Source organism: Haliotis rubra, unplaced genomic scaffold (genome assembly GCF_003918875.1).
Source record: "Haliotis rubra isolate DU_JTF1 unplaced genomic scaffold, ASM391887v1 Scf542, whole genome shotgun sequence".
Classification (NCBI taxonomy): Eukaryota; Metazoa; Mollusca; class Gastropoda; order Lepetellida; family Haliotidae; genus Haliotis; species Haliotis rubra.
In genome coordinates this window covers 394,824-421,825 of record NW_025767238.1, presented here as the reverse complement: position 1 = coordinate 421,825, position 27,002 = coordinate 394,824, and the positions used below count along the sequence as shown (strand labels likewise).

Here is a 27,002-nt window from a genome sequence, read left to right as displayed (position 1 = left end):
ATACGATATGTCAAAATCGGCCTCTCTCGCGTCATTTCCCGGAATATTACGAGGGTCAAGATCACATGATTTAGGAACATCAACATGGTGAGTTGGTCTATCACGAGTGCCGGTTTTATTTTATGAATCTACTACTTATAGTTACTGAATTATTTCTGCTTTTCTTACTGTAGTGTAGTGTTTCCATTTCATATCAAGTGCTTTTACATAATCGCTTTTGAGAGAAAATCTGGTGAATATTTTCATACCGCACAGCCAAAATGTAACTTCCTCCTCTTTCTAATATTGATTGATTGATTGACCGCTGATTGGATTATTCTGAAGTGATCACTCATTATACCACGTCAGTGATGGTTTTAGGAAGTATAAGCTTAAAGACGATGCGTTTATCCACGCCACAGCTGTTACCGGCTTTAAAATATTCAGCTGAACGACATATGTGGAACAAATAAATACGTGTTTGTGGTTTGACGGTCACATTGCTATGACAAGCTATAAGGATGAGGACTTTTGTGAAGGTCATGCTATAAACTAAGGGTGCTTCTGGTAATCATCTTAACGAACTATTTCATATGTTCACAATTAAAAACTGATAGAATTCGGAGTCTAGGATTCATTTTGAATTTGAGGTTGACTGACTGACTGACTGACTGACTGAGTTTGGTTTTACGCCGCTTTTAGCAATATTCCAGCAACATCACGGCGGGGGACACCAGAAATGGGCTTCACACATTGTACCCATGTGGGGATTCGAACCCGGGTCTTCGGCGTGACGAGCCAACGCTTTAACCATTAAGGCTACCCCACCGCCCCAATTTGAGGTTGAATCTCATTTAGGTTAAGATGTTGAAACTCCTCAGAATTTTCTCAATATTTATTATAGATAATGTTTGTTTTTTGTAATTATATATTATAAACACTGATTTAATCTATGGATTACAATCAAACATGGTAATTTATACTCATCCAATATGGACATGTTTTGTCATACTAAGATATATACATCAACTAGTTGTCTTCTAGATGAAAATAACTGCAGATTATATAAATATGTATCAATATTATCCACATGTAGACGTTAAATTATCAGTGGAAATTTATTCAACAAGACCTTGTTAATCTGAAACCTCAGGAAACAACTTGAACTCATCGAAATGAAAGATGTTTGGAAACTATTTATAACAAATAATCTGCTTATACAGATGAATTAAAAAACACTAAATTGCCAAAAGAACCCCATAGAATCTCATACATTTTGGATTTAGATATTTGACAAGGTTGAGTAACAGGAGTTGTACTGGGTATGTCCTGGATCCTGTCTTACTGAAGGTCACACAGGTGTATTTAAACAGCCTCTCACATCCTGGTGGATTTACTCCATATGAGTGTTTCTCTAGGCCCCACCCAGCCCTTATTTTTATATATTTGAAGTACATGCACAGATTTTATCAAGGACGGATCAGAGATCAATATTCCGCCCCAAGGCTGAAGTAAAAGTCAGTTATTGAAGTACAATGTACATACCCTGATTTCGTATCAGAGATCAACATTTGTCCCAAGTATGAAGCAAAATATCAGTAGAAATCCTTAAATCAGAATTAAAAACTGTAATATAGAATTCAATTAAGAAAGTCTTGTAATTAGCAGAGTTGAGTTGCATTTCACCGACATAACCAATGGAACAGGCTTGAGTTTTTACTTTTAAATTGAATCCTTAACACTATTAAAATTTTCATATTTGCCTGCCAAGGAAAATTCACTTGGAATCCTGGTAAATTATCTAATACATCGTTAGGCATGCCCAATTTGAGACTTTAATGACATTAGTTCCTGAAGTGATTCTTTATCATATTTATTTGCTCAATAGTTACTTCTGTTTGGGACAACATAGTCTTTTGAATTTAAATTTGGGGTAGTGGGTTTGTTAAAATGTACTGAACCACAAGTGATGCAAGGTGCTCATGATCAGGGGCTTAGTTTAAAATAAATATGGCGTCCTGAAGTGTCAGCTCTGAGAGATTTGACTGGGCTGTATATTTTAACTGATTAATTTCAAGTGATACCAAATAATGAAATGGCAGCATATTCCTAAACATCCTTACAGATTGTCTGTGTCTGGGAAATCCTTGTATATGAGACTGCAAATTATTATAGGAATCTGAATCCCTATAACTCCTTGATTTCAAACTGTCTGTGAATGCATGGAGTCCTTCCCTGAAGGCTGAACGTGCTGTTTGGTTCTCCAGGACTGATGCATTGTTACTGAGTTGTACAAAGAGCTGGTCGGTACACTCACCTCACATAATCCCTGTGTACAATATGAGTGTAGCCATTGTGATACGGCATTGTATAGTGTGTTTTTAAGCTGAAGTCAGCAATATTACAGCTCAGGGTCTCAATCTATAAAGCGTTCGAAGTAGTGTTGGGAATCGGAAACCAAATCCACTATACATTATCGGAGGACTTGTGGTGAACGATTATTGATTATAATCGAAATATATACATTTTAAATGTAATCACCAATTTTAAGGGTTTTCCCCCAGGTTTTTTCTAATTAATGATTTTAATAACTAATACTGTCATGCAATGAAATGCACGCATGCAAGTAAGACACTGAATTGTAATTCCACAATAAAAGTGGTTAAAATTCTACAATGCGCATAGCTTTACGCTGTTGAGCGCATGTTTGTTCGTGAATATTCATCAAATTAAATGGTCAGTATACTTAATTCAAGGGTGTTATACAACAACAACAAAATTCCGATTAATCAAAAATATTATGAAGAGGGATTTACCTTGAGTACTGTATTTGAGAGTCCCTGGGACTCATACTCTTAATTTTCAGGGATCCTAGACTACAAAATGGGGGTCTCAGACACTTAAATGTTATTATCAATACTATGTTGTAATATTGTTGTAATTCAGTTTTTGATTATCATGATCACATTGTTACAGTAATTAATTTAAACTGCAAATAATACTTTAACCCAGCTTGTAGCAGACTCAGTGATAACTTATTGTTACTTGATTGAAATATTTACAAAACTTATTTGGAATTTTTCTGCATCCCTGTGGACGCACTAATACATTTTGTTGCTTCCATTGTCAATTTTATGCGTATAGGACGCAGGAATTCGCGCCGTGTAAATCCCTGTGAATACTTTGTAGGTCAGGACCCTGATTTGGGAAATGTGACTTGCCACTAAATTATGTTTGTTAAAGTTAATACACATACCTGATGTCACCATGGATGCAGAAATTTGAAACAAGACCCTCCCAGTGACCCTCAAAATCAGATAAGACTATTTCTGTATCTTTCTTTTGACAAGTAAAAAATCTCTAGAAGCTAAATTGAAACATCTGTGCATCAAAGGTACATGTATTATGGATTTGAAGTATGTCATTTCATCTGAAAACAGAAAATTATTCAGTAATGAATAGTCAATATTTTCAAAATATTCATCAAAATAGTTAGGAATGGAATCCAAAATTTTAAGGTTAAGTCAAATGATATGTACAAAATGCTTTAACTGTTTCAAACGAAGTGTATCTAATCCAAACAGGAAATATGTGTGTTAAGCTGAATCCAGCAAGGAAATTTCTTTAAATACATATGTACTCCCTAAGAAGGACAGTGTAGACAAGAATCACAGGCTGTGGTTTAAGCACAGCTCTCTAGCCGTGTCTGGATGTACTTAACTAGCTCTGTGTCAATACATACTTTATCTGCCTAGCAGCGCAAGCAATCGACGAGCTTCAAAACTAGAAGGTGACTTTGACAAGAAAACTCTCATGAGTGTAGATATTACAATGCTGTAGTTGAAAAATAAACATTGATAGGGAGTGGTTATCTAGCTAGGGTTTGATGAGAAGCAATAGAACATAGGTCACTGTCCCTCTTCTGATGCAGAGTGTAGCCTCGACTTTTGTTTGTATGGGAGAAAGTCTCCTTTTTGTCATAATGTAAAATTTGTGAACAGGGTTTTGTGATTTTTGCAAATTTTTAAGGTTTTATGTTTCTTTTATTTTTTGTCAATAAAACTTTAAATATAAACCAGAGGAATGTATTTGTTTTTTTCAGAGTCTATCCTGGACTTTTGTCTGTTTGGGAAAAAGTCTCTTTTTTGTCAGAATGAATAAGATTTGTAGACAGAGTTTTGTAAATTTTCCAATTTTACTTTATTTTGACTCAAAATGAGTCATATACAAGAGCAGTTAGTATGAGTCAGGATAAGTATAAACTTCATAAATTATATTTTTATTAAAAAAACACAGATAATTAGCCCGGCGTCAACCAATTATGGTTTGCCTTATTTCAGTGCTCGTAACTGCTCGAGTTGGAGTCAAAATTATGTTCTCGCTGTGTGGAAATAAGTTAAATAAATATTCAAATATTGAATCGAAATAGTAATAATGGTTATTGAAATTTGAAAATAAGTTGTCAGATTCGATTTTCAATGAATCGAAACGAATCGTTGCAGCCCTACTAAATACAATACTGTATGTGCAGCAGTTGGTCAGTAACTCGAACTGTCCGATTATATGTATGGTCGCCCCTTGAGTAGCAGCCATCCTCTGGATGTGTCTCATTAATATTCATGCTGAAATAATGAATGTCAGAATAGCCACAGAAAATCATTTAAAATTTGCATTATAACAGAATTATATGAGCAGAGTTTAGGATTTGAAATTGAAGAGGGATAGAAATACCTTTAGTTTCATGATAGGGGGCGATAGGGTAGCCTAGTGGTTAAAGTGTTCGCTCGTCACGCTGAAGACCTGGGTTCGATTCCTCACTTGGGAATGATGTGTGAAGCCCATTTCTGGTGTCCCCCGCTGTGATAATGCTGGAATATTGCTAAAAGTGACATAAAACTAAACTCAAGAGTTTCATGATGAGACGTAAATGGAATATAGCTCACTGAAGCAGTAAACAAAATACAAATTACTATAATTATTGGCTGCTGTTGGCATAATTATGAAATAGGCACATAGACTGGCACACACATTTACCATGTTTACAGACACAAACATGTACAAGTAAACCCATTGATGGTTTTGCTTTTCTTTTGGAATTCAACTTTTGTGGATAAAACAAGAAAATGAGAACTATCTCAATGATTGAAATATGTTTTGTACATATGTGCTACCCCATCATGATGTAACAATGTTTTATTCGGGATTACACTTTCTTAGTAAAGTACAGATTCTAGTACTGTTGTTGGGTTGAGTCCCATCCGGGATTCGAACCCACACCCTCAGAGTCAGGCACCTAATCGCCAGCACACAAAGTCAGCCGCCTTACCCGATCAGCCACTGGGACTTGTGGTCGCTTGCTTGCTCACTCACTCACTCAGTAAAGGAATTTTGAAAACTGTATTTTCGCCCTCACTCACTCACTCACTCAGTAAAGGAATTTTGAAAACTGTATTTTCACCCTCACTCACTCACTCACTCAGAAAGGAATTTTGAAAACTGTATTTTCGCCCTGACTCACTCACTCACTCAGAAAAGAATTTTGAAAATGGCATTTTCGCCCTCACTGTGTTCTGATGGTATTGGTGTTTGACATGCAAACTATCCATTGAGCCACACAACAGTATTGCCTGCTATGTGAACAATTGTAACATGCTTTGACCTTGAAACCCCTGGAACCTGTGTTAAGCAGTGTATGTACAAAAAGTTCATGTTCAAAAAGTTCATGTTCCTTCCAAGAAACTTATCTCATAACTGTCACCCGTCGCAACGCGGAACGAAAGAATGAAAGAATGAATGAATACAATTTTAAAAAATTGTAACCCTGATGATAAAGTTGAAACGCATGGGAGAGAAATTCCTATTGTGTGTATACATATATTTATTGCCTGCTTTCTTGTAATAAGTTCTTTTCTGTGTGTGCCTGGCGCTCGGCATTAATGGGTACAAGGACTGGTCGGCTCGGAGTCTGATTGGGGTATTCATGCTTCACTGCGGCATGGTATCTCAGTGGGCTAGCACTATAAAACCAGCTTAAGCCTGGGCTAGTACAAGCAGCCGCACATACACATCCACACGCATGCACGTCGTCATATGAGCGAAATATTCTCAAGTACGACGTTAAACCCAATTTCACCTCACCTCACCTCACCTTTTCTGTGTGTATTTCCAGGCAGGAGGAATGGACAGAGCACGGCGTATGCCGAAGATCGGGGACAACGAGAAGGAGTCCATGTTTGGATATGTTTACGCTGTATCCGGCCCTGGTAAGTGGAGAAGGGAAATGGATCAACTTTGATATAGACAATACGAAATAGCCATTGTTTAGAAAATCCTCACATTATTTAATTTGCATGGACATTTGGAATTAGGTGAATTCTTGGGATCATTGAGCATGTCGAGGTCTTATAATAGTTATATTATGTTCTATGATTATCTAGGGATCTCCTCTTTTTACAAATGAAGACAGGGCCGTGGTTTAGTCTAGTGGTTAAAGCGTTCACTTGTCACGCCGAAGACCCAGGTTCGATTCCCCATTTGGGTACAATGTGTGGATCCCATTTCTGGTGTTCCCCGCCGTGATATTGCTGGAATATTGCTAAAAGTGGCATAAAAACATACTCCCTCACTACAAATGAAGACTCCTTGACTTTCATGAGGTATATTGATAATATAATGATTGATATTTGTTTCATTTGCGTTCTTTATTTGGAACACTGGGGCACTGGGGTAGCCTGGTGGTTAAAGTGTTCGCTCATCAACTGAAGGCCCGGGTTGGATTCTCCACATGGGTATAATGTGTAAACCCCATTTCTGGTATCCCTCGCCATGACATTGCTGGAATCTAGCTAAAAGCGGCGTAAAACCTGACTCGCTATGTGGAATATTGTATATAAATGTTTTGAGTTTGTTGATGACCATGGTAACATGTTTCAGTGGTGACGGCGCAGCAGATGTCGGGCGCGGCTATGTACGAGCTGGTACGTGTGGGTCACGCCGAGCTGGTGGGAGAGATCATCAGGCTGGAGGGCGACATGGCCACCATCCAGGTCTACGAAGACACCTGTATCCTTGCACTGGAGCTGCTCATGCTGTTGATCACTGGATTGCCTGGTCCAGACTCATTTATTTACAGACCACCGCAATATAGCTGGAATATTGCTGAGTGCAGCGTAAAACTAAACTCACTCACTCCACTGGAGCTTTCTTATTAGAGCCTAGTCCAGACTGTTTTTGCCCAATACAAGCTCAAAGTAAAATCATATTTAATTGCTTCATGGGTACAAACAGTGTGTCTTTGTTCTCATCTACATGCAATCAAAGTTTAATCATCTTTATCCCATTTTACAAAAAGGCCAATGAAAAGTATGAAATTGAGCATGTTTTTTGTCACATCAGAATACAAATTGTATTAGGCAAGCTTTTTGCAAGTGTATGACATTTTTATTCTCCGTCTTTGATTTATATTTTTATTTATAATAGTTTTGATACGGAAACATACCAGGGTAATAATCACTTTATGATATAATAAACACAGGGATAAGGTGTGGTAATAAATTGTATCTTTGTCAAAAAAATGAGGCAGTGCAAAATACAGAAATCTGTCATCTGTGCTCTTGTCTAAAATCTGTGCCAGAACTACAACTGCTTAATACTAGTAGGGGTGAAACGGTACGCTCTTACCATGGTACGGTACGTATTGCAGTACGGTCCGTTTCGGTTCGGTATATGAGATATGATCATAATGCAAAAAATGGACAAAAAGAGCTAAACCTTACATTGCTTAATGACACAGAAATAATAATCATAATCTGTGCCTTTAAATGAGCAAAACTGTCATGTCCTGACTAGATAGAAGACGTAAAGTATCACTGGAACCTTTGAGCTCACAGCTGTGTGACAAAATAGCAATTAGCCAAGTATGATTAAAATTCACTAACATCACATCAACATTTACTGCAATGAAATCACCACTATATTCCAGAAATGTTCATGTTTTAGAAACATATACACAAATAAGATGTTGTCGAATGTGAATCTGTTGATGACATATCACAGATAAAGAAATTAAAGAAATTAACACAATACAGTTGTCATAAGATAGTTACTGTCTGTATGACTGATCATTGTCATTGTTCTAAATCATTGTCTTTCTCTCGTTTCAGTATGTTAAACATTTAGAGACTGTCCACAGTCCTTGGGAAGTACTGATACACAATCTTGGCACATTCCAGAGTCATGTTTTATTCAATTTTCAGATTCAATCAAAATATCTTTTAAAGTTCATTCAAAAATATAATTTTCCTTTTTGAAACAAATATGTTTTGGCTCCTTTCTCTCTTTATTGGTTGTTAAATGTTCGTTGTGCTGATACTGCTTGTAATGAGATCAGTTCAGATCTTTCTGTTGTGGTAGCAACAACAAACAAACAAAAGGCTGTGATGGGAAAGCCACGAGATCCATACCAATAATTGCAGTCATCCCTCGCCTCCCTTGTTATACATAACACAGAATAAAGGCCAAGTAAAATCGTATTTTCCATGGACATAACAGAACTGCTATTTCGTGTATTGTGCCCAGTCAAAACTATATCATATCGAGGTGAAGAAACAAACTTTGCAAATGAAAATTTGAATAGGAAACCTGCAATCAAACATCACAGCACATGATAATTCAGTTTTCCTTCCCATTATGCTACCTGTTATTTATCTAAGCCGGAAATAGCAATCAGCTGTGTACAAATGTTTTGCTCAATCTACCAGGTGATTCAGTTAAAACGAACTGAAAATATGAAATCAAAGAATTTATTCAAATACCAGAATAATTTAAATATCTCAAGCAGTTATTTTAATAGAGACAATACTTATTGCTATGCGTGTTAGCATTATGCATGCTCTACGAACATATTTAAAATAATAATTAACATAGGCTCAGCACTTACGCGTGGCTGGAAACATTTCACGTATGAAGAGACAGTTTAACAATTCTCTGTTGACTTCCTGTGGAGCATGCCACTTTGTGAAAACAAAATGTTGGCAATTAATTGTGAAACATGACTTCAGTGAGTCAATAACGCGGGTCTAGGGGTATATGGATGACGGGGCGGTAATCAGTTCGTGATTACTGACAATAATGTGAAATTAGTGCTATCGCTGCAGGCGTGGAAAAGCAGACCCTCATGAACATGGTAAGTGGAAGTGGTACGCGTATAGAATGAGGTGATGCCATTTCACACGCGTTTTCTCCGATGTTACTGTAAACAGTGTTTTTTCTGAATGGAAATGGGATTAAATTTTATCAAATTAAATGAGATCGAAGAAGATTTTATTATGAGTTTTTACATCATACGTTTTTGGATGGCATGTTTACTCACTATATAACGCTGTGTGTTGCATCAGAGCAAACATGGTGAGTACTCGGCTGATGGTATGTCTTTATGATAAAGTTGTCTTTTATAAGTTATTACGATGTTCGTCTGATTTGAAATAACTGAAAAAGGAACAGAACCCAGCTACTGATCTGGTATCTGCATTTCCTGTCTTGCTGACTTTGTAAGTAGAGCGACTTGAGGCGATCTCGAACTTACTTCCAAGAAAATAGCCGTCCAGCAAAGAAATGCATAGATTTTATGAAATGATTCGATTTCATGACATTTTAGAAAAGGTTTAAAAGGTGAATAAAATCTGCGGTGCGAAAACTGAAAATACCGAATTTTGGGATTGCATTATGGTATAACCGAACCGAAGGCAAAATACCGCTGGTTCATCTAATACCGCTGGTATACCGCTTTCACCCTAAATACTAGAGCAACGTCTATAGCTGATGCATCGAGGCCATAGCACATGAAACATGTTATTGTTTCTGTGACGTGATCTCTGTGTTGATTGGTCTGAGCTCTTACTAGGTTCCATCTGGATCAAGGCTGTCTTGAATTGTTATAAAAATCTAACCGCTCCCAAACAATTTGTATGTATTCATGAGTCATGGAGGAATGGAGTGCATGCAGGACCTGTGACCTGCTGATGAGCGTGCAGCGGGGATTTACGGGACACAAATTCCTGCGTCTTGTACACATAAAATTTGACAATGGACGCAACAAAATTTATTAGCTCGTCCACAAGGACGCAGAAAAAGTCCAAATACTTTTTTGTTAAAAATCGATAAAGTAACAATAAGTTTTCACTGAGTCTGCTACTAGCCGGGTTATGGTATCATTTGCAATTTAATTACTGTAACATCATGATGATCATGATACACAGTAACACTGAGTTACAATATTACTACATAGTATTAATAATAATATTTAAGTGTCTGGGACCCCCATTTTGTAGTCCAGGACCCCTGAAAATTAAGAGTATGAGTCCCAGGGACCCTCAAACATAGGACTCAATGTAAATCCCTGCGTGCAGGTATAACTTGGTGTTGTTTCCTCCTTGACCAACTCAGCTGGTGTGACTGTGGGTGACCCTGTACTGAGAACAGGAAAACCTCTCTCCGTCGAGCTTGGACCAGGAATTATGGGTAGCATCTTTGATGGTAAGATTGTGTGTGTGCATCTCTTGTTTCTTAGGGACCGTTTGTAATTTATGGCTAGGGCGAGGGGTGATGATGATTTTTATGGAGAAGCATGTACAGTCTGAAATTCTCTTTCCCATTATTATGTACAAAGTAAGTAACCCCCTGTTATGTACAAAATCAATGACGAACACGCACACACACATGTTATGTACAAAATCAATGATGCAACACACCCCACCCAGTACATGTGTACAAAACGTATGACCCCCCACCTCCCCAGAACAAAATGGGTGACCCCATTAAAATCATCATCATCATCATCATCATCATCATTATGAACGGTCACTTAGCAAGGTGATCTACCTCTACCTTCAGTTGTTGGCGATCTATAGCCTGTTGTATATTGTAATTTTTTGTCTAGTTTTACATTTATGTGCTAGTTGTACATCTGGGCCCGTTTTTTTCCTAAGATCTATAAGTTTCTGTGGCATTAGGTACCTCCATTGCTGTAACATTGTACAGATGCTGTGGCAAATCTTCAAAGCTTGACTTCTATTAACAGGTATCTGTGATGTTTTGGTTGTTTTGACTCTAGTTTGTCAACAGGTTTGTGTCTTCTGTGTTTATGTGTCATGAATGTGTAACTTGTTTAAGTCACTATATGGCTAAAATACTGCTGATGTGGATATTGTGAACGGCATAATATTACATTAACTCACTCGTTGTGTTAAACCCTGTTGTGTTATTGCACAAATATTGTGACCCATGTCCAATAACATTCTCTTGTTAACTAATTCATTCACTCAAAATCATGTCAAAACTGATGTGATATTGATGGAAAAATGCCTTTTAAACCTGGTGTGATATCGCTGAAATATTGTGACAGGCATCCTCGCTGTTACTCAGTGTTGAGGAACAGTGGGGTGGCCCAATGGTTAAAGCGTTCGCTCATCATGCCAAAGACCCAGGTTTGATTCCCTACAGAAGTACAATGTACGTGGGAAGCCCTTTTCTGGTGTCCCCTACAATGATGTTGCTGGAATATCGCTAAAAGAGGCGAAAACCCAATTCTCTCACTGATTCACTCACTCACTCACTACTCAGTGTTGTGTTAAACCCTGGTGTGATATCGCTGATATATTGTGACTAGTGTCAGATATCATTCACTCAAAGTGACGTCAATACTGATGTGATATTGGTGGAATATTGCTAGCAGAGGCGTTAAACCATCCTCACTCACCCACTGTGTGCAGGTATCCAGCGTCCACTGGAAGACATCTCCGAGCTGACACAAAGTATCTACATCCCCAAGGGAGTCAACACGCCAGCCCTGGACCGATCCAAGAAGTGGGACTTCGAGCCCCTCAACATCAGGGTGAATAGAATTAGTTTCTTTGGATGTTCTTTTACTCAATTTATGCTTTGAATACACAATGCCATTTAGAAAATGGTCAAATGTAACGTGTTATAATTGTGATTAGGTGCCTGACTCTTAGGATGTGGGTTTGAATCCCTGATGGGACTCAACCCAATAAAAGTACTAGAATCAATACTTTACTGAGACAGTGTAATCCCAAATACAACATACGTTACGTTCTTATGCTTAATCAATATTTTTGTTGTGATTATCTCCGATGTCATGGGACCACTTATACTATAACAATGTACATTTTGATGGTTTTCTTGTAATTATATGGTACACTAAAGTTAGTAATTAAATTTTTTCAGAAATGAATTTTTTTCTGAAGCTTGATGAAAGATTCTTCCACAGTCTTTCACATTCGTAATTACTCGTCCCTTGCCGTAACCTGAAAGAAGACTCGTACCCCTCTCATAGCCATTTTACTGAACTTGACTCTGTCTATGCGCAAAAGCGCAAAGAGAAAGAAATAGCCTAGTCGCCGAACTATTTTCAAGGGCATGTAACTATTTTCTTGGAAAACAGGGCATGTAACTCTGAGTTTACTTAAAGGGTAAACAACATGCTTAAATATCCTACGCATAATATTAGTATAACCTGGTTATAAAATTCAGGAAACCCTAGGACTATGCAATAATTAAAATATCCTTGAAGTGTCTGGGAAAAAATTATGCAAGTCAAAATGAAAATTATTTCAACTAACTATTTTGACCCAATTTCTTCTCTACATATACGCATTCTGATTGGCTAGGGGAATATTTCTCCGGGACATGGCTACGAGAGGGGTACGAGTCTTCTTTCAGGTTACGGAAAGGGACGAGTAGTTACGAATGCAGTCTTTCAGTGTATATCATACTGACCTATACCATGGGAGGTAACTGTGTTACTCAGTGAAAGATTATCTCCCCTACTATCACACATAGCTGTCAGTGTTGAATTAATCTGTCAATGACTAGCATAGTTATCTCCCCCTGCTATCACACATAGCTGTCAGTTTTGAATTACTGTAAACATACTTATTTTCGCATGGTGCAATTTTCGCGGAATTGACAGTTTAGACTACATCGAGCGGTCAATTATTCGCGCAATCAGTAATTGCCGGAACTGCCAGCTGTCTCTTTGGCCGCCACTAATAGCAGTGAAAACAAACAGGGTGGCTTAACCTGTCAGGCGGCATTTATTGCTTACTCACAGGAAATCCCTATCTGTGCGATATACTAGTACACAGTAATCCGTTTACTCACGGAAGAGATGAAAAACACATCAGGCTTATGTTCCGAATTCTGACGATCTGACGAATTAACTTCCACTGTATATGAAGCTCTTTGTGATTTCAAACAAGCCAGGTTGTTGTGAATGAGATGATTGAGTGTTAAGTGACTATTCGCTTCATGATGTACTGGTAAATAAAATCTTAATGAATAAATAAAATACTGCTGTATTATTTCTTTCGAGTCGTTTCATGGTAATCTGTTTTGTATCAAACCATCTGTCATGTGACCAATGTCCATGGTGGCCACAACACACATTGCTGTTTTCGCTAATTCTAATTGATGGGATTTGGCTCATTATTTAATTATGTTTTGGGAAATCCATTACAGCGACAGTTAAGTATGATTCTTTATGCTACTATCAGTCGTCATTTTAAGATTCCGAATTTCTGTCTTCAAACTTGATGTGTTATGGTAACAACTCAGGGCGAAGGCTAGACTGAATGAATGACAGGTTTATTCAATGATTGTATAAATTTTTCGGCTAAAATGTTTTGCACGAAAAGCGCGAAAATAAAACCTGCGCGAAATATAATACGTTTACAGTAATCTGTCAATGACTAGCATAGTTATCTCCCCCTGCTATCACACATAGCTGTCAGTTTTGAAGTATGCACCATGATTGATCTTATTTAGTACTACATAATGTTTAGAAAATATGAGTAATATTATTTTAAAAAGAAAATGAGACATTACGTTTTAAGTACTTTTATTATATAGGTATTTGTGTCGAGAACCTCCAAACTGTGATAAATTTTATCTTGTTCACAGACAGATTTAAAGCCAGCTGATGCTTTATAAACATATATTTGTAGCTGTGTTCATTTTTCATTTTGACTGATGTGTGGTTGGCATGATATTGTCTACAGACCATGCTTGTGAAATAATTGCATATTTCATTCTTCATCAGATCGGGAGTCACGTGACAGGTGGCGACATCTACGGTGTGGTGTATGAAAACATCCTCATCAAGCACAAGATCATGGTTCCTCCGAAGGCGAAAGGAACCGTCACGTTCATCGCTGAGCCAGGATCATACGATGTCAATGTGAGTTGATGTGTTTCCATGTTCACAGTGGGCTATGCATGGACAGGGCCTTTAATTTTACAGTGTTCGTCCCAGCATTGTTAATTGATACAATGCACGATCCCAAAACAGTGTTTAAAATTAACATGAATTTGGTCCTTTTCCTAACCCTGATGTTAAAAGTTATAGATTCGGGATTTCATTGAGTCCAGCCAAACCTCAGTGGTCCAGCTCATAGAGAGCACCCTTGTTTGATACGCCAAGTTGCATCCCTGATTTTTTTGGATAAGATCAATAAAAAAGGACCTATGTTCTGACAGATCACACCCATAATCTTTATCAAAACCCTTATATTAATAATAGTTTAAATTCCCCAGTTGTTCTCTACTGATCTTCATGATATTAGGTATCACTGTTTTGACAAGATCTCTTATTGGAATTTTCCTTTAAAGCGGACTCATACTGATTGGCCCTTTGAATCGATATGCAGAATTCGACCGAGTCGTATCGGCTGAGTGATTAATCTAATTCAACAAAACGGTACAAATCGGCCACTCAAACCCATATCAATTGTGTCACAAGCGTGTACAGCCTGCTCAAGTTAGTAGTCAAATTGAGTTTTGGTGTCACGTGAATGTTTACAGGCTTCAAAGAAACCACGCCTCGACTTTTCACGACTGTTTATCTTCAATTTCAAGTTCTTTAATGAGATGGTTGTATGCTCCGTGCATGTCGTGACAGAGAATCCAGTCTTTCGTCCAACAACTTATCTTTTTCTTCACTTTGGCATTGACGTCTTCTTCACATAGTATCGCACAGCAGATAACTGCTGCTAAGTCTGCCTCAGACATTTTGATACCATGGAAACAATATACCGCGAGATATTATGAGATCAACACTAATATCGGCACATTGAATTGTGTGAGAGGTAGCAAATCGATCAGTCGATATTCGTTACAACCACCAAACATGTTGTACAATGAATGGAAATCGGCAGGTTGTGACGATATGCCGACCCGTGTGAGTCGTGCTGAAGACAGCTGAATAACATATGTGTAATCTCCCCTTGCAGGAAGTGATTCTGGAGACAGAGTTTGACGGCGAGCGCACCAAACACACAATGTTACAGGTGTGGCCGCAATGGAGCGCCAGATGCGACCGCCTGCTGACAAGCTGGCTGCCAACTACCCACTGTTGACTGGACAGAGAGTTCTCGACTCACTCTTCCCGTAGGTCACATAATAACCTCACATTTCAGTCTTAAATATGGTGCTCACAGTCATAGTCATTCCTTGGCTCACAAAGAGATTAGGGACCCGTGAAGATCCGGGGTAGAATAGGTCTTCAGCAACCCATGGTGACTCTTGTCTCAGGTGGTCATCGCTGACTTGGTTGACACATGTCATCGGTTCCCAAAAGATCGATTATGCTGTTGATCACTGGATTGTCTGGTCCAGACTTCGAATTTATGGACGCCCATATAGCTGGAATATTGCTGAGTGCGGCGTTAAACTAAACTCACTCACTGACTCACAAAGAGATTAGGCCTCCAGCAAAATGGACCCTGTGCCAAAATTAGTGGTATACATGAGACCAAGTTCAGTTTCACTGGACTCAGATGCTGATAAGGGTTGGACTCTGAACTGGAAACATACACAGTCACATGATAACCCCCCTGTCAGACTAACATATGGTACTGTTTGTAGTCATACCAAGCCAACCCTTGGCTTATAAGGGACCGTACAAAATTTATGGCAAAGGGGGTGTGTGATGATGATTTTCATGGAAAGGCATGGACAATGAGAATGAAACACACACACACACACCCCTCCCCTAAATTTATGTACAAAGTAAGTGTACAAAATCAATGACCCCCCACCCGCTAACCTTAATTTATAATCATAATTTTTTCTAATTCTTGTGTACAAAATTGATTGACCACCCCCACCCCCCAACCCCAATAAAATCATCATCACCTCCCTAGCCATAACTTATGAGCGGTCCCTAAAAGATTTGGTCTCCAGCAAAATCCATTTGTCTCCAAGACTGTCCTTGGCTTATGTGAAGATTCATTTCCAGGAAAACCTTTGTCTGCAAAAACATTTTTTTTCTTTCTTATATCATATATTTTCAGTGTGTTTTGCTGTTAATGTATGGACTATTTTTAGCAGTGGTCATGTGACCGGGTTAAGTTTCACTCAAATTCAGGTGCTAATTTGTGTCTGAAGTTGCCGACTGGACGAGTATCTGTTTTCTGTACATGCAGTACATAAGACATGTGTGAACTGGGTTTGTTGGTGTGTTTCCCAGATGTGTGCAGGGAGGAACCACAGCTATCCCCGGCGCCTTTGGTTGTGGCAAGACTGTCATCTCCCAGTCCCTGTCCAAGTACTCCAACAGTGACGTCATCGTCTACGTCGGATGTGGGGAGAGAGGAAACGAGATGTCAGAAGTACTCAGGGACTTCCCACAGGTAATATCCTCATTGTGAAGAATCATATAGCTGGAATAGTGCTGCGTTAAAACAACAAAATCGTTGTGAAAAAATCTGATTATAGAATTTTCTCAGTTTTAATGTTGTAGATAATATGCCTGATACACTTGAAAGATTGAACTCTCCTGTGTGGTATGATTTTCATATGGGGCGGTGGGGTAGTCTAGTGGTTAAAGCGTTGGCTCGTCCGACGAAGACCCGGGTTCAAATCCCCACATGGGTACAATGAGTGAAGCCCATTTCTGGTGTCCCCCGCCGTGATGTTGCTGGAATATTGCTTAAAGCGGCGTAAAACCAAACTCAGTCAGTCAGTTTGATTTTCATGGCCAAATGTCAAGGTCAAAGGTTAATCTGTCAAGTTAAATGTCAAGGTCATACTTTAGGTCATGTGACAGTAAGGGGGAAAGGAGGGGCGCGTAGCAAATAAATTATTTCATGTAAGCCCTATGGATTGGAAAGCTTTATGTTTAGGTAGTCTTGAGTCCTCTTTAGCAACAATCGTGTGTAAGCCCGGGCCTTTTTAAATCATAGTAGCTAAGCCCCTGAAGGAAGTCAAGACTTCAGAACTGCTGAGGACTCGGCATACCTAGCCAAGTGTCAATTGATAACTTTGTTCTAAATACAGAAGATGAATGGGTCTTGCCACAACTCCAATGTTCAATTTATCATAGGAACAAAACCCTCTTTACTTACGGATCAGTGACGCCCTTTAAATATGAACAGTGCTACCTGTAGTAGCATGAGGGTTAATAAATGAACCGTTGTTGATGTGTTGGGAGTAAGATGTAGTTGTATCTGATGAGTACAGTGTGTTGATTGGTGCGATGTGTTTGGAGTGACAGATGTGGTGGTATGAGTTGAGTACAGTGTGTTGATTGGTGCGATGTGTTTGGAGTGACAGATGTGGTGGTATGAGTTGAGTACAGTGTGTTGATTGGTGCGATGTGTTTGGAGTGACAGATGTGGTGGTATGAGTTGAGTACAGTGTGTTGATTGGTGCGATGTGTTTGGAGTGACAGATGTGGTGGTATGAGTTGAGTACAGTGTGTTGATTGGTGCGATGTGTTTGGAGTGACAGATGTGGTGGTATGAGTTGAGTACAGTGTGTTGATTGATTATGCGATGTGTTTGGAGTGACAGATGTGGTGGTATGAGTTGAGTACAGTGTGTGTTGATTAGTGCGATGTGTTTGGAGTGACAGATGTGGTGGTATGAGTTGAGTACAGTGTGTTGATTGGTGCGATGTGTTTGGAGTGACAGATGTGGTGGTATGAGTTGAGTACAGTGTGTTGATCAGTGCGATGTGTTTGGAGTGACAGATGTGGTGGTATGAGTTGAGTACAGTGTGTTGATTGAGTGCGATGTGTTTGGAGTGACAGATGTGGTGGTATGAGTTGAGTACAGTGTGTTGATTGGTGCGATGTGTTTGGAGTGACAGATGTTGGGGTATGAGTTGAGTACAGTGTGTTGATTGGTGCGATGTGTTTGGAGTGACAGATGTGGTGGTATGAGTTGAGTACAGTGTGTGTTGATTGGTGCGATGTGTTTGGAGTGACAGATGTGGTGGTATGAGTTGAGTACAGTGTGTTGATTGGTGCGATGTGTTTGGAGTGACAGATGTGGTGGTATGAGTTGAGTACAGTGTGTTGATTGGTGCGATGTGTTTGGAGTGACAGATGTGGTGGTATGAGTTGAGTACAGTGTGTTGATTGGTGCGATGTGTTTGGAGTGAGAGATGTGGTAATATGAGTTGAGTACAATGATTGGTGCGATGTTGTTGCAGCTGACCATGGAGGTTGAGGGCAAGCCGGAGAGCATCATGAAGAGAACCGCCCTTGTGGCTAACACCTCCAACATGCCTGTAGCTGCCAGAGAGGCCTCCATCTACACAGGTGAGTGCAGCAGCCAGTCAGTGTATTACCAGCCATGGGGAAACTTTGGCCAGTCCCACTGTCACCCCTACAGTACATCACATCATCTCCAGGGTACACTCTCTCACCCCTACAGTACATCACATCATCCCCCAGGGTACACTCTCTCACCCCTACAGTACATCACATCATCCCCAGGGTACACTCTCTCACCCCCACAGTACATCACATCATCCCCAGGGTACACTCTCTCACACCCCACAGTGCACGTCACATCATCCCCAGGGTACACTTTCTCACCCCACAGTACATCACATCATCCCAGGGTACACTCTCTCACCCCCTACAGTACATCACATCATCCCCGGTACACTCTCTCACCCCCACAGTACATCACATCATCCCAGGGTACACTCTCTCACCCCCACAATACATCATCATCCCCGGGTACACTCTCTCACCCCTACAGTACATCACATCACCCCCAGGGTGCACTCTCTCTCACCCCCACAGTACATCACATGACCCCCAGGGTACACTCTTTCACCCCCTACAGTACATCACATCATCCCCAGGGTACACTCTCTCACCCCCACAGTACATCACATCATCCCCAGGGTACACTCTCTCACCCCCACAGTACATCACATCACCCCCAGGGTACACTCTCTCACCCCACAGTACATCACATCATCCCAGGGTACACTCTCTCACCCCCACAGTACATCACATCACCCCCAGGGTACACTCTCTCATCCCCACAGTACATCACATCATCCCCAGGGCACACTCTCTCACCCCCACAGTACATCACATCACCCCAGGGTACACTCTCTCACCCCACAGTACATCACATCACCCCCAGGGTACACTCTCTCACCCCCACAGTACATCACATCACCCCTAGGGTACACTCTCTCACCCCTACAGTACATCACATCATCCCCCAGGGTACACTCTCTCACCCCCACAGTACATCACATCATCCCCAGGGTACACTCTCTCACCCCCACAATACATCACATCACCCCCAGGGTACACTCTCTCACCCCCACAATACATCACATCACCCCCAGGGTACACACTCACGCACCCTACAGTACATCACATCATCCCCAGTGTACACTCTCTCACCCCCAGAGTACATCACATCACCCCCAGGTTACACTCTCCCACCCCCACAGTGCATCACATCACCCCCCAGGTACACTCTCTCACCCCACAATACATCACATCACCCCAGGGTGCACCCTCTCTCACCCCACAATACATCACATCATCCCCCAGGGTACACTCTCTCTGCCCAACAGTACATCCACATCACCCCCAGGGTGCACTCTCTCACCCCCACAATACATCACATCATCCCCAGGGTACACTCTCTCACCCCACAGTACATCACATCATCCCCAGGGTACTCTCTCTCACCCCACAGTGCATCATCACCCCCAGGGTGCACTCTCTCACCCCCACAATGCATCACATCACCCCCAGGGTGCTCTCTCACCCCCACAATACATCACATCATCCCCAGGGTACACTCTCTCACCCCCACAGTACATCACATCATCCCCAGGGTACACTCTCTCACCCCCACAATACATCACATCATCCCCCAGGGTACCCTCTCTCACCCCCAGGGTACACTCTCTCACCCCCAGGGTACACTCTCTCACCCCCAGGGTACACTCTCTCACCCCCAGGGTACACTCTCTCACCCCCAGGGTACACTGTCTTATTCCTAGATCAATACTCCTAATGTCAATCACTGGATTTTCTGGTCCAGACTTGATGATTCACAAACCCCCATTATACAGCAGGAATGTTAGTGAGTGTGGCCTTCAACACAAACAAACATTATTACCCAGTATACTGACCATACCTGTGCTCATGAGTTTCAAGATTTAACTGAAATGCTATTGAAACCACAGTGAAACTCATCTTCTGCAACATAATTGTGGGGTAGTCCAGTGGTTAAAGTGTCAGCTTTGAATGAACCATGTCCAGTTTCAATTTGCCACATTTGCTCAATATCTGAAGACAATCTCAACTAGCCAGCAGTTAAATTTGAAAGAGTGACTCGATCTGAAACCCTCATCACAGACAGTTGCAAAATCATCCACAAACCATTTAATGTTTGTCAATAGGTATCACGCTGTCCGAGTATTTCCGTGACATGGGTTACAATGTGTCCATGATGGCTGACTCAACATCTAGATGGGCCGAGGCTTTGAGAGAAATCTCTGGTCGTCTGGCCGAGATGCCTGCTGACTCGGGCTACCCAGCCTACCTTGGCGCTCGTCTGGCCTCCTTCTACGAGAGAGCTGGTCGCGTCACGTGTCTCGGAAACCCCAGCAGAGAGGGTTCCGTCAGTATTGTCGGAGCGTAAGTATTTTGTCATATACATGAAGTATTACTAATGGAACATTTATCCAATAAAGTTGCTATTTCATTTACGATATATTATGGGGTGGTCACTGTTCAAACTTAACATCAGAGAGTCTTTGTTATAGCCCTTAATTTGTATATTAACAAACTTTATGGATAACAACTTCTTTTTTATTTCATGAGTGCGACGTTTCGATACAGATTCTTGTACCATTGTCAAACAGTACAAGACGATTGTACAAGAATCTGTATCGTAACGTCGCACCCACGAAATACAAGAAGTTGTTATCCATAAAGTTTGTCAATATTGTTCTTACCAACTTATAAAATGCCACTCAAAGACCTCAGTTGAAAGTAAGAACTTTTGGATGTCCGTTGGTTTAAGTGTTCTTGTAGCAAATTTGAATAACCACATAATAAAAATAATCCTGAGGATTAAAAGGGACGTTACTGTGTTTGAAATTGTTCTGATTACCTCCCTTGAAGTATGATGTCCAGTCCATCAGTGCTGTCTGTCTGCTTGTAGTGTGTCTCCCCCTGGTGGTGACTTCTCCGACCCTGTGACGTCTGCGACCCTGGGTATTGTACAGGTGTTCTGGGGGTTGGACAAGAAGCTTGCTCAACGTAAACACTTCCCCTCCATCAACTGGCTCATCAGCTACAGCAAGTACATGCGAGCACTCGATGAGTTCTATGACAAGAACTTCCCCGGGTTTGTGCCACTCAGGAAGAAGGTACATCAGCTAATTATACCCATTAAAACATTTATCTTGAATTCTAAGCTTTATACTCTTGATGTGCTAGGTGGTCAAAACTGTTATTTTGTTCAAAGTTTGTTTCTTAAACTTTCTGCCTCTTCAAGAGAATTGGTCTTCAGCAACCCAATTTCGTGGATTTCTTGAATTTGATTGATTGACTTATTATAGAGAGATAGGGCATCTTCATTTGAGTGGAGAATTGATCTTCAGTAACCCATGCTTGTTGTAAGAGGCAACTAATGGGATCGGGTGGCCAGGGTAACGGACTTGGTTGACACATATCATCGCATCCCAACTGCATAGCGTCGACAGGTTTTACTCTTCAAAATGTTTTCATTTTTTATTGTATAAATTGTTTTCGTCACGATATGGCTGAGATATTGCCGATGTGACATTAAACATTAACTCACTCACTCACCAACTGCATAGATTGAAGTCCATTGGCCCAGACCCGAGTAATAACAGCCCACAGTCTAATAGCTGGAAAAAAATAATAACATTGACCCATGTAACCTGTTGATAAAATTGTGACCGGAGAAAAATGTTGAGTTGGTCTATCAACCAAATTCTGCCTGTCAACACTAAGTATTTTCTCTTACAGTGCAAGGAGATCCTGCAAGAGGAGGAAGATGTCTCAGAAATTGTGCAGCTTGTTGGAAAGGTAGATCTATTGCTTGTTCCTTCAGGCTTCTAGGGGCGGTGGGGTAGCCTAATGGTTAAAGCGTTGGCTCGTTACGCGAAGACCGGGTTGAATCCCCACATAGGCACAATGTGTGAAGCCCATTTCTGGTGTCCCCCGCCGTGATGTTGCTGGAATATTGCTAAAAGCGGCGTAAAACCAGACTCAGTCAGTCAGTCCTTCAGGCTTCTACAGTAAAGAATATCCATGAAACACTTTCCTGAACATTCCGGAATGGTCCTGTGTTTGTTGTAAGAGGCAAATATTGGATCACGTGGATCTGTCGATGGATGTTATTGCATCCCACGTATCTGTCCTCCAAATAGGAATCAGTGGATTATAGATCTGTAGTGTTGGGAATTGTTTAAAATCTCATAATTGATGATTGGTTCGTTACTACAATCAATCATCGAAAATAATTGGTTAGCGTCATTTTTTAATTTTGTTCATGCACATAAAAATAAGAAAAAGGCATGTAGTTCTTTTGGGTTTTTTTGGCAAATTTTCATATCTGTAAAGGATGACTAGTATGTTAGGAACATAAATTTCCTGGAATCTTTAAGATAAATTCAATCATGACTTGAAACGAGCTTGTAGTGCTTACGAAATATAACTGACAAAACCAACCATGTGAAAAAATTGTTAATGAAAACAAGTGTTCCAGAATGGTTTGTGTTCGATTATGAGAATTATGATCGATTGCTTGGTCGTTTAGTCACTGCGACCAATCTTCGATTATTTCAATTAATCGGACCACCACTAATTATCTGACCAGTAGTTGTTTGCAGACACCCATTATATAATATGTCTGGAATATTGAGTGTGGAGTTAAACAACGTACAGACAAACATTTCAGGACATGCTCAGATTAGAAGTTTAGATTATTGTCACTCTTGAAATTCCTTATGAACTGTTCAGTCATATGTCCCTTGGGTGTCTCCTAAAGCTATCATCAGGGGCTCAGATGCTCATCGTGTTTATAGATTTGTCAGCACCTCAAGGTTTTGTTAACGAAGTAAGACTTGCATCACTAATGGATATGCCTTGACAAACCTGAAGTGCTGTTAATAGCAGTGATAAACGCACATCACCTCCATCACTTATAGTTGTCTTGGCAAACTTGTTCCCGTGCGGAAACTGTGACGCTGACAGGCATTAAACCTGTATCTATCCTCCACAGGGCTCCCTGGCAGAGCCAGACAAGATCCTCCTGGAGGTTGCCAAACTCATCAAGGATGACTACCTGCAGCAGAACGGCTACACTCCGTACGACAGGTGAGTGAAATCTCTCTGATCTGTGACTTCAACAAAACAGCACATTAGTTGGTAACTAAATAATATTTAATTATGTTATTAAAATTTTGAAATCTAAATTCAAAGTTGTTTCTAACTTGGGACAGAATATGAGCCCTGATCAGATCTTGATAAATCTCTGCTCAATTAAGCTTTCTATATAATCATAATTGTTATGTCTAAACAACTGCTTGTTCTGCTCCGTCCAGGTTCTGCCCCTTCTACAAGACAGTGGGTATGTTGAAGAACATCATCTCGTTCTACGACCTGGCTCGGCACGCAGTGGAGAGCACAGCACAGAGCGAGAACAAAATCACCTGGTCCATCATCCGAGATCAGATGAACGACATCCTCTACAAACTCAGCAGTATGAAGTTCAAGGTCAGTCTATCAGTCTCAGAAGCAACTTGTGTGTGTGTTCTGAACATACACACCGGAGTGTGACACTTGTTCCTTGGTGGATGAATACTTCTGTGTTTAAGACATATATTTAAGTCCATCGCATCAGATCTATGAAGATCCGGGTTAGAGGGTTAGAATTGATCTTCAGCAACCCATGCTTGTCGTGAGAAGAGGCGACTAACGGAATCGGGTGGTCAGGCTCGCTGACTTGGTGGATGCATACTTCTGTGTTTAAGACATATATTTAAGTCCATCGCATCAGACCCATGCAGATCCGGGATAGAGGGTTAGAATTGATCTTCAGCAACCCATGCTTGTCGTAAGAGGCGACTCGGGTTCGTTCCCTGGTCGCGTCATACCAAAAGACGTTAAAATATGGTACTTGTTGGTCCCTGCCTGGCGCTCAGCATTAATGGGTACAACAAGGACTGGTCGGCTCGGAGTCAGTATAATGTGTCTGAGTGGGGTATTCATGCTTCACTGCGGCATGGTGTCTCAGTGAGCTAGCACTATAAAACCAGCTTAAGTCTGGGCTAGTACAAGCAGCCACGTAGACATACCTGCGCATGCGTGCCGTCATATGAGCAAAATATTCTCAAGCCACTGCTAAACCCAATTTCACCCATGAAGATCCGGGTTAGAGGGTTAGAATTGATCTTCAGTAACCCATGCTTGTCGTAAGAGGCTGACTAAAGGAATCGGGTGGTCAGGCTAGCTGACTTGGTGGACACATGTCATCGAATCTCAATTGATTAGATTGATGCTAATGCTGTTGATTACTGGATTTGGGCCCAAACTTGATTATTTACAGACTGCGCCTTATAGCTGGAATACTGCTGAGTGTGGCGTTAAGCAACGACCAAACAAAACTTTTGTTGTTGAAAAGTGAAAACTGATTTGATATTTCCCAACTGTTTTAGCAGTTTTCTGCCTGAGGATCATCCTTGGGATGTCATCAGTGATCTAAAGCAAAATCAGCTGAATTTAATGTCTTAGAACTATCCTTGTCCTCATTCCAGGACCCTGTCAAAGATGGCGAGGCAAAGATCAAGCAGGACTTTGACGAACTCTACGAGGAGATGCAGACGGCGTTCAGGAATCTAGAAGACTAGACCAAGGTCAAGGTCACCCGACCATGTGATACGAAGGCTGTGTTTTTAATGTGGACCATATTTCTCTGTTAGAATACACCACGTAGGTACAACAACACTGAGTCTCCTTGTGGATGTTTTATAAAACGGCACAGAATCAAATGTTGAGCTTAGTGTTTGTTAAGTCGTAATTAGCTCAGGCTCTTTGGTTTCCCTTAATCCAGTCTCTTCACTGTCAGGAGTATCCTGGTTTAACATTTCTGATCGTCAATCAAACTGGGCGTCACTTTGTAGTTATGTGTGTATCTGACATCTGAGAAGTATTGGTTACATAGTTTCCATAATATAACGGACTGTATTCCCGGAATGGCTGTAGATAGCGGGTATTTTGTAAATATGGATGTATTATGATTGAATCAAGATTCAAAGTCTTTGTATGTATAAATTGAACATCTTCATCGCCAAATTAAACTACAGCAAATCGTATATCCCATTTCAGCTTCGACTCATAGGTCAATGAAGGGTAACTGGAACCATAGTAAATATTTTATAGAGATATTGTGACAATTCATTTTAGAAGCAAATTACTCAGCTTTCACTCTTAGTGCAAAAGATATTTCTCAGTTTTTGAAAGAGACACTGGTCGGATACTACTGACACTTGACTGCATTATTTTTTCTTGAAATGGAGCAGAAATTTGTCTTACTGTAATAGTTGCGATTTTGACGATGCATCTGCTAACAAGATTCATTTGTTTACTGATTACACAGCTGTTACCAAGATTAATTCATATACAGAAATGTGTTGGTTCCATGGCAATAGCAAATACTACTGTCTTGACAACACATCCCAGCAGTCAGTCACTTTTAGCCTGATATCTCTGTTTACATGATGTGGAATGGGTTGCTGTAGGTCAAATATTTCATGAATATTTGCAAACATTTTTTAAAAATGTTATAATTGGTAAAATGTGAAAAATAGGCCCTATTAAAATTTAAGGTGTTTCATTATACAAATGTGAGTTTAGAACAAGTTAAGTCTTATGATTGAAATCCATTATTTCTTTGAGTGAATGACAAATTGTGAAGTTTTGTATTGAGATTGTGTATGTCCACAACGTTCCCAAAATGCTGTTTGTGTTTGGATTTGAACATTTGTTTGTAAGAATTTCACCCCAGAGTACTAGTTGTTGAGAAGAACTATTCAGTGTACTGACCATTTCATCCTATTATTGATTCATGGAATCATTGTTTACATCGTATGTTTCTCTGAAAATATTGTTCAGAGTCATATTATTAGAAATTCTGTTTGTTTGTTGGCGAAAATTAAGGACACTCTGTGTTCTAAATGATATATGATGTCAAGTATGATATAAAAACATTATGAATTAAGAATTTTTTTATCTAATTTTATTACAATATGATAGATCTGTGTTTACACTAAACATTTTGGATCTTTACAAGACTTAATGTCTGCAGTTGCATTGTAATGACAAAATTCAAGTTATATATATTATGAGAACTTAGTTTAAGTAAACAAAATGTGTGTAAATCATTTTCAAAATTGGGTTTTCTTGTTTTGATTTTCAGGATTTATTGACAAACAGATGTATATCATCTGTTCCCAGAATTATGATTACATATCTTATAATGTGAGTCCACCTTGAGCAATTGTTGAAGTTTGTCATTTTGTAATTTATTTCATGAAGCTTTTTGTTGAGACTGCTTTACGTCAAGTTCATCCAGTGGCTAGTCATGCTCCACATTCGAACCCTGTCCTATACAGCACAATTAATGCTTGCTCTTTTCATGACA

General features: G+C 40.1%; 1 protein-coding gene across 1 annotated transcript; it reads left to right on the top strand.

Moving 5' to 3' along the window:
* Positions 1-27,002, top strand: LOC124253500 (V-type proton ATPase catalytic subunit A-like). The gene is given in 16 exon segments (XM_046687298.1): positions 1-87; positions 6,149-6,242; positions 6,913-7,041; positions 10,423-10,512; positions 11,748-11,869; positions 14,096-14,233; positions 15,285-15,353; positions 15,356-15,441; positions 16,523-16,685; positions 18,490-18,598; positions 20,725-20,962; positions 21,492-21,699; positions 22,325-22,384; positions 23,583-23,677; positions 23,905-24,076; positions 25,117-27,002. Coding segments are annotated over 16 exon segments (1,869 nt in total). The 5' UTR covers positions 1-84; the 3' UTR covers positions 25,210-27,002.